This window comes from Aulonocara stuartgranti, assembly GCF_965226115.1.
Source record: "Aulonocara stuartgranti genome assembly, chromosome: 4".
Lineage (NCBI taxonomy): Eukaryota > Metazoa > Chordata > Actinopteri > Cichliformes > Cichlidae > Aulonocara > Aulonocara stuartgranti.
The window spans coordinates 36723641-36733265 of record NC_138942.1 but is presented as its reverse complement, the minus strand read 5'-3'; the positions used below and the strand labels follow the sequence as shown (position 1 = coordinate 36733265).

The 9625-nt window shown below is 43.7% G+C and overlaps 1 protein-coding gene across 1 annotated transcript; it reads right to left on the bottom strand.

Moving 5' to 3' along the window:
- Positions 1-6087: 6087 nt before the first annotated feature.
- LOC309705012 (stonustoxin subunit alpha-like) lies at positions 6088-7655 on the bottom strand (the record flags this gene model as incomplete). Its single annotated transcript, XM_082530606.1, has 2 exons — positions 6088-7434; positions 7583-7655. Coding segments are annotated over 2 exons (609 nt in total), but the record flags the coding sequence as incomplete, so codon positions are not given.
- Between the last annotated feature and the right edge of the window lie 1970 nt (positions 7656-9625).

Sequence of the window (9625 nt, the reverse complement as noted above, 5' to 3'; positions counted from 1 at the left end):
CAGCGGGGTCCTGATGATCTTCTCCACAGTTGTTATCACTCTCTGCAGGCGTTTGCGGTTTGCAGTAGTGCTGCCGTACCATGCAGTGATGCAGCTGTCAGGCTGCTCTCCACAGTGCAGCTGTAGAACCTGCTGAGGATCTTGGCCAACATACCAAATTTCCTCAGCCTCCTCAGGAAATACAGCAGCTGCTGAGCCTTCTTGACCAGCTGTGTGAGTTTGAGTCCCTCACTGACTCAAACTCCTTCAGTGACACTTGCAGCCTTGCAGATTAGTTTGCTGATCCTGATGCATCTCTGCAGCTGATGCTGTCCCCCAGCAGACAACAACAACATAGATGCTCTCACTAGTCCACTTTACCCTCTAATCACATCTCTGACATCTGCAGGTTGCTCCATAGAGACTCTTGTGCAATGCCAGGTGTTTGTGTTTGTCTGTAGGTACACATTAGATATGACCATAGACGCACACACACAAGTGAACACAGCAGCACAGATGGTTTCCACCTGCTTCCCTCTTTCTTCACACAACTGTGAGGATGATGAAGAGGTTTCAGGACGAGGTGGTCAGCAAGCACAGGATAAAGCAGGGCCATGAAACTCTCTGGTGCAGCAGATGTTTAATCAGACTCAGCTTTAGGCTTCTTTTCCCACCTGGCAGCAAAGTAACAGCTTCACTAATGTGAACAGTCACAATGTTAAACGTTTCTATATCTTCATATATTTTTATCTGTTGATGCTGCAGAATAAAGTCTGTTAACAGAGTGCAGGATGTGTAGAGCAGGTCCAGCTCTCCCTTTACTGTGTCCACTTTCATCAGCCCCTGTGAAGTGACACAGAGTGCATGTGTGTCTGTCAGCTGTTGTTTGTTGTGAAGGATGGAACAAATGAACACACACTTTTAGAGAAATCTGAAAAAGCAACACGTGCTTGGGCTCCTTCTGTGCTCGTCTTCATTAATGCTGATCTTTCTTTCCTGTTTGTTCTTTGGCACAAGCTTCAGTCTTTTCTCCCAGGGCTCCTTCACACTTAGAAACACACCTACATTCATTTATACACAAACATCATGAAACAAAGGCTTTGTAAAAGAGGACACGAGATCCTCTCTGAACAGCACATTCATATCAAACACAGGACTGAACAGGATATACTGAGTCTGTGCTGTTTTCATTGTTACTTGCTGAGTATTTTTCCAGTGTTTGAAATGTGACTCAAGTCTGATTCTTCTACTGTGTGTGAACTCTAAGCAGCTGCATTAAACAGCTGCTTTTCAAACCAGGCTCAATCCTATGACTCTGTGAATGTAAACTTTTGTCACCTGCATGAATAACAATCCTTGATCTAGTCAGGACTGCAGTGCTCCTGTGATCCCAGCTTATAGATGGAGGCTAGCATGAGAGGCTCAGCAGCTAAAGCAGCACACCTGGGTCTCCCAGCCTATTAAAAGCAGCCCTTTGCTTCACCTGCTTCACTAAACATTATTATTATTATTTAAGCAGAGTGGTGTGATTCATGTAGGCATTGCTGTGTGACAGGAGGACTTTTCTTGAAACAGCTCGTGTGACGTGAGCTGACGTAAAAACAGTGATGTTAGCTTGATTCTCTTGGCTAAAACTATTTTAAAAAGAGGGTCAATCATGCAAATCTGCCAATAGAAGCCAAAGTTACAGCCCCTCAGAGTTTAAAGAGAAAAGGCCCGTTTCCAACACTCGGTTGTGCAAAGGGAAACAGGCCCACAGTGCCTGAGTGTGTGGGTAATTCTTCAAATAATATTCAAAAGCAAACATTTTTAAGCATGTAAATAAAATTCAATCATTTCTGCTCTTCAATACCTAAGAAATGAAAACTGGCAGATGGTCCCAAAATGTGAAACGCCTGGCTATCTGTGCATTTAGTGCTGCAAGTTTTCACTGTTTACCTTCAGAAGCATAAATCTCTGCACAGATAATGTTCATATGTGGATTCCTGGTTTTCTGCAGTTAATTGTGACCCAAAGCGTATTTTTAAAGTGGTTCCAGGCAATAAAGTCTAAAAATAAATACATCTACTTCCTTTTTCTGTGTTCCAGCCTCAGTGACTCTGACACAGTGCTGTAATATTTACACCTCTGATGAAAACAGAGTTTGTAGTTGCAGAGAAATACTCGACTCATTTTGGGCATTTACGAGCAGGAACCTCAGAAAGCCCCTCGCTGCTTCACTGGTTAAGAAGCAAAGCAAACATTAGTTCACAGTGATGTTAATTAAGGCCCAAAGTTTAGGAACGAACGTCAGCACTTCACTAATGAATGTAATGCTGATTCATGTGCTTGTTTTGTAATGTGCATGTTGTGCGTTGCTATTTCCCATATTCTTTGGCACTGATAGATGAAGAGTCTCAGGCAGGACCGAGGCTGCCAGCTGCTGACAGTGAGCAGGGAGAGAGCAGCAGAAGCTGGGCAAGAGCAGGGCACCTTCAGCCCCCTTCATCAGTCAGAAATCATTTGGGTGTCTGTGTGAAATGTCTGATTTTTAAAATCTTTTTGTAGACATATTTATTAAATGTTTAACAATTATATAGAAGAAAGACAATGTAAAGAACAAAACATGACAAAACCAAAATGAGTTGAAGTTATGAACTGTTTCTGAGAGACAAATAACACCAGGATCCTTTTTGTGTAGCTGACAGCTGGTAACTGTGCAGGGGCGGGTCTAGCAAAGTGTTGCCAGGGGGGCAGGTAGGGCATTAACAGGGAGAGGGGGGCACAAAGAAATACTTTTCTTTCTTATTCTCATTTAAAATGTCGAGCTTTTAATAAATAATTATCTGAATCTTACAACAAACGTTTCCATCTGATGTAAAATGTATAGAAATCCATTATTGTACATAGTCATTTTTTAGGGTCCCATCATAATTTCTTCAGAAGTAAGTACTGCATATGATGCCAGTGTTTCCCACATTTTCTAGATTCTGCACCAGTACTGTGTGTAAAATGCATCAAAAAGTCCGTTTGATTCTTTCTCAGCTGTCTTTCTGTCTCCTTTCACTTTTTAAAGGTTGCCATGTTAGACAACATATTTTGCCCTGCCGTGCTGTTTATTGATGTGGCAAATGAAAGGTTTATGAAAACATATCTAAATCTGTCATCAGTAATCAGCAATGATCATGTCTCACCTCTAGTCTCTGTCTTAATGTCAGGTTTCCACCGTGTGTTGTAGATGTTCAGGAGGTTAACTCGAGCAACAGTCTACTTCCTGTTTAGAATACCAGGACAGGGAGGATGGTGCAGGTTTAAGTTTATTAGACTGATGCATGTATACCAACAAGACAGCGTCCATCACTGTGACAACAGCGTTTGTTTTCATTCAAAGGCTTCATGGTTTTTCAAACTAGGATTATAAGTGTGTGCAGTGATGTGTGTGAAACCTCTGAGGACTCACACGTGTGTGCTTCAGCCCACACACACATATGAAGCACTGCGACCTCACACAGAAGTGTTTTACACATCCAGCCTGAATCCTGATCATTTCTACAGTTTATTAAGTTCAGCTTCACCTGAACATCAGTGATGAAGCTGCTCTGACTCCATCACAGCTCACAGCTGTTGGAATGAGTCAAACAATGAAGAAGGTTCAGAAACAGCTGATGATTTTACAGAAACATGATGCAAACATGAAAATGGACACATGATTTTTTATTAACAGACACTGTTTATGTTTCACTGTGCATGACGTCATCAACACTGACACCAGGGGGCGCTCATCAGCAGCCTGAGGAAGTGTGATAAGGGAGGGAGACGCAGTGTTGTGTGTACTGCAGTCGGACAGAAGGAAAAACTTCCTCCTGAAAACATTTTCATCCTTCCCAAAAGTGTTTGAGTCAAATGTTACAAATATATAAATACAATAAAACACAGGGTCTTACATAAAATTAGTGATGCAGTTGTGCACTGAGCACCTTTCCAATGTTCCTTCCTCAGATGAGTCCAGCTGCTGAACACATTAACATCTGTATGTAAATGTAGCCGAGAACCAACCTGAGCACTGCTGGGAAAATACAAAGGCAACCATCAAAGTGCTGTATTATCTTATTTATTCTGAATGTTGACTTAGATCCACACCACGATTTATGAAACTATAGAACTAAAATAACAACAATCGTCTGCTTCTTTAAAATTTCTTTCATTACATCAAACCAGTGAAAACTGAAAAAAACAAAGAGCTGTTAGCATGTTCAGACCAACTTTGAGACAGAGACTGTAAAGTTCTGCACTTTAAATCCTGCCTGTGTTCCTGCAAATGATTCACACTGAAAGTATCTTAGTTTAGTATTGAGTGAGCCACAAAGCAGCCTGATAGCTTTAAAACAGTAAAAGTAAATGAAATTGACAGTTTCAGTGTAGCTGGATCTATTATTGGGGGGTCATGACCCCCGTAACCCTGCCTGGTCCTGAGTTCAAATCCACCATCTTTGTTTCAGTGCTTCATGTTCTCCCGTGTTTGTGTGCGTCCTCTCCGGTACTCCGGCTTCCTCCCACAGTCCAAACACATGCAGTTAGTGGGGTCAGGTTAGCTGTGAGTGGTTGTGTCTCTGTGTTATTCCACCTTAATCAATGACTTCCTGTTAGCATGAAGTGCTTCTGTAGGACTGATGTCATTTTCATGGTTGGATCATTTAAATGAAGCTGGACTCAGATGCAGTAAATAAGCTGATTGATCATTAATGAATAAAGCTGGTCAAACACATCACGTGGACACATGTGATTGTGTGTTGTAGTATTGATCCCAATGCTGGTATCAGTCCTGGATCAATAACACTGGATGGATGCGTTCAGCATGGAGCCCTGAGCTGTGTTACAGACAAACATGGAAACTGACAGGTCTGTGTCATTCACAGTCTGTAACACTTCTAAACAACAGAGGCTGACCCAAGTGCCTCAGAGCCAGGCACGCTCACATCACAGCTCTCTAAATAAGCCAGTTTCAAAATAAGAGCTGAAAGCTGTGTTTGCTTGTGTTAGCTTATTATTGTGGAGACTAACATTCAGTGATCATGTGTTCAGACTCATAATGATTACTCTCAGAAATCCTGATCTTTGTATTTACTGTGTGTTGGATCAATAACTGAGATTCATGGTATCACACAGCTGTGCTGCTGCTGATGTCAGCACATCTGGAACAATACGAGGTATCTGCTACCAGACTGAGCAGGACGTGAGACCTGTGGACTGTTTAAAGCTGTCCCTCCACAGCTCACTCAGACCTGATCCACACCTCAGTGATATTCTCTGACTTCCTCAGTAGAGACAGAAACCATTCAGATCTGGGACCATCAGCTGACTGATGATGTCACACAGACTGTGTTTTTCAGGAACAGTGATTCTGATGTGAGCCTGCTAGCTGACAGCAGACCTGATGAAAGCACATGTTCACATCTGTGAGGACAGACTGGACTCTTTGACTGCACCTTGGTTCTCCTCAGAGGTCTGTACAGGAGCATGTCCACCCCCACTGAAGATCTCAGTCACTGTGAAACATAGAAAGCTGCTTGTGTGGCCTCTGCCTCACATGTAGATACAGCTACAGGTTTCTCTGTCAGTCAGACTGAAACAGTGTCCTGATGCTGCATCATTCAGCTCTGTGCCCCAGTCAGCATCACTGGGAGCTACCAGTGTTTCTGCCCTTTTCCTGTAACACTACACTCAGCACAGGCTCAGCTGGTATCCAGTGTTGGACTTTGGCTTCAGCTGCTGTGATAGATCCTCTAACATAGATCAGCTCTGCTACATGTTGTTAGATAAGTGCAGCTGCTGTCATGTCCTGATGTTTCTCTGGCTCAGCAGCTTCTCCATCAGAGGTTCACATGGAGCTGATCCAGTATCTCCAGTAACTGTGTTCTGTGCCTCACTGGTTCATCCTTCTGTCTGTGTGACGTCAGTCAGATGTTGAAGTTAAACTCTGTAATCTTCACTGTGTCACAGAGTTCAGTGAGTCCCGTTATTCACAGTATCAATCAGATCATCAGAGAACAGCTGATCAGCAATCAGTGGTGCCAACAGCGCCTCCTGTGGTGAGAGGATGCAATAATGCAACGTAGCATTTTCCCACTGAACACTTGCAGTCATGGAAACTGTCTGTTGGATCTGTGTGACGTTGCTTTCTTGGTTAGAGTTCCTCACAAATGTCCAGATGATTCTTCTAATGAGGCGTCGACCATGTTTGCAGCTCTTTGGAAGAAAACGTCGCCCTTTGCCATCCTTACTTTTCTTTGACTTCTTCAAATGCAGCTGAACTCCAGCTGGTATTTTCTTGGACTTTGCAGCTGTTTCTGGTCATCAGTTCATTCCTGCAAACCTCTGAAGCTGAACAACAATGATGCTGCATTGCTGGCTGATCCCAAAAGGTTGATTCTGTTCATCTGGACCTTTTCAGAAACGTTTGCTCACTGATCAGGTGACTTCTTCAGTCTCAGCTGACTGCAGCTTTACAAGCTTACAAACAGCACATTTGCACAATGACTGAAAGCAGCAGCACCTGATATATATGATACTAATATAATACATATACATATATAATCCATACTAATGATGAAGGAACTGAGCTCACAGTCCATTGTTCATTCAGTGAACTACTCAGTTTATTTTGGGCCTCAGAAATGCTCACTCTGTTTGTACATCACTGTCAGCAATAGACTCATTCTGCTGTGTGGACAGGAACACATGTGACATCACTTCCTGTTTGTTTGTGACTGAAGAGGAAGAAGTTTACAAGGAATCATTTAGAAGAGTTTCAAACATCAACTGATTGAATCCATGAATCTGAAAACGTGTTTGTGAGTGAAAGAGACAGACATGTACAGACTGAACTATCTGTTCAACAGTCAGAGTGTTTCTGTAACAGGAGACACTCTTTACACTCCACTCAGCACAGGGACACTGAGGCACCAGGAGACAAGACCCAAAACCCAGGATAAAGAGTTTGAGTGAATGTGGTGTTGAAGGTGTGGAGGTGGATCAGAGTGTCAGAGGAGACTCTGTAGAAGGACAGAGTGCCAGCAGGACAGTCCACATACACTGCTGCTCTGTTAGAGACAGAGGAGGAGGAGGAGGAGGAGATGGGTGTTTCTCTGTTATTGTGCCTGACATAACCAGGACCATCATTATAGCAGATCAGACTCCAGGACTGATCATTGTCTCCAAACAAACAGTCAGCACTGCCTCCTTTCCTTCTGATGCTTCTGTAACTCACTGATATATAAACGCCTCCTCTCCACTCGACCTCCCAGTAACAGCGACCAGTCAGACCATTTCTACACAGCAGCTGTTTACAAACATCAAATCTGTCTGGATGATCAGGATATGACTGAACCTCCTCCACACGTGTCACCTTCCTGTTGTTGTCAGACAGTTGGAGCTTTGTGTTCACTGTGTTTGTGTCGATTGTGAGTTGACAGGAATCTGATGGAGAGAACAAACACAATCCAGCTGCAGTTATTGATCCATCATCTGTTCATTGATTGACACTTTGATGATGACTCCTGACATGATGAAGATGGTTGAATGTGTGCTGCTTTGTTTTCATGAATCCCATTAAAAACACACTTACACTTCCTCAGACCTGGTCTCAACCATCGGACTCCAGCAGGCTCCACCCTGAAAGGAGGAGGGGGGTCAGAGCAGCACAGTCAGCATGCACACATGGACATTACATGGCTCTCACACACACACTGTTACACACTGAGCTCAAAGCTCGGCTCCACTGTTTTATTCAAAGAAATCTACATTTATTTATCAGCACATTTAAAAACAGCTTGAGCCAAAGTGCTGCACAGAGTAGAGAGAAAATAGGAAACATACACAGTAATGACTATAAAGACTGGTCAGGATTGAAAGCTACAGAGTACAAATGTGTTTCCAACCGGCTTTTAAAAATGTCCAGTGTTGGTGACGACCTGATGTGAAGGGCGACTGTTCCAGAGTTTGGCTGCAGCCATCGATAAAGCTCACCTCTGTTTTTACGTCTAGTTCTGGTCAGAAGCTGCTTATCTGCAGACCTGAGGGCTCCACTTGGATTCTTTTGTTAAAGAGAGATAAGATGGAGCCAATCCATTCACAGATTTAAAGACAACCAGATCTGGAAGTGGATTCTACCACGTACTGGTAACCAGTGGAAAAAGCTGGTGATGGGTCGTCTAGCACAGACCCACCGCTGGAACCAGACAATTGATGAGGGAGAGAACTGTGACAGCGCCGTTCCTTCACTTGACCTCAGTCGCTCTCGTCTGCTCCCTCGTAACACTGCTCTTTATTGAGCTTACATGAATATGCACAAGTTCATTATGACGTCTTACACAGGTATGAACAAAGAGTACCAGTCTGTGCATAGTGTGTGTGTGTGTGTGTGTGTGTGTCTGTGTGTGTGTGTCTGTGTGTGTGTGTGTCTGTGTGTGTGTGTGTACGTGAGTGAGTGTGTGTGTGTGTGTCTGTGTGTCTGTCTGTGTGTGAGAGTGTGTGTGTCTGTGTGTGTGAGAGAGTGTGTGTGTGTGTGTGTGTGTGTCTGTGTGTGTGTCTGTGTCTGTGTGTGTGTCTGTGTGTGTGTGTGTGTGTGTGTCTGTGTGTGTGAGAGTGTGTGTGTGTGTGTGTGTGTCTGTGTGTGTGAGAGTGTGTGTGTGTCTGTGTGTGTGTGTGTGTGTGTGTGTCTGTGTGTGTGTGTGTGTGTGTGTGTGTGTGTGTTCGTTCCAGATGTGACCCTGTGACCCCAAAGCTGGTGCTAAGAGTCCAGCGGTCCCCCTAACAAAGGGCTCTTACAAACCTTTGCCATTTCCCAGCATGCAAGGCTCTCGTGGATGCAGGCACACCATTCAGTGCTGACGAGTATGTTGATGTCATTTTGAGGCTACAGGAGGAATTTGATCACAGATTTGCTGACTTCAAGACACACAGAGCCACCTTTCACATTTTTGCGGACCCCTTCTCCTTTGATGTGCAAGATGCCCCTTCTGTGCTTCAAATGGAGCTCATTGAGCTGCAGTGCAACTCTGAACTCAAAGCAAAGTTCAGGGAGGTGAGTGGAAAAGCAGACAAGCTTGGACAATTTTTGAGAGACTTGAGCCCTAGTTTCCCTCGGCTTTCCCGAATGTTCAAGCGGACCATGTGCCTTTTTCATCATCATCATCATCATCATCGTTTATTTGTATAGCACTTTAAGAACACACCAGGCAGACCAAAGTGCTGAACAACACAGATCAAAACAACAACCAAATTAAAAATACCATAAAATCATTACAAACAATAAAATAAATAAGAAGGTGTCAGTTTCCTACAGAGTTAAAAGCCAGGGAATAAAAATAGGTTTTCAATCTGGACTTAAAGACCTGCACTGATGACGCTTGTCTAATTTGGAGGGGAAGGTTATTCCAGAGCATCGGAGCCGCAATTGAAAAGGCACGGTCTCCTCTGCATTTCAGCCGCGACTTAGGGACCGACAGCAGCAGCTGCTCAGCTGAACGGAGCGAGCGAGGAGGAACATGTGACTTCAGCAAGTCAGTTAAGTACACAGGAGCCAGACCATTTAAAGATTTAAAAACCAATAAAAGGACCTTAAAACGAACCCTAAAATCAATGGGAAGCCAATGCAAGGAAGCCAGAA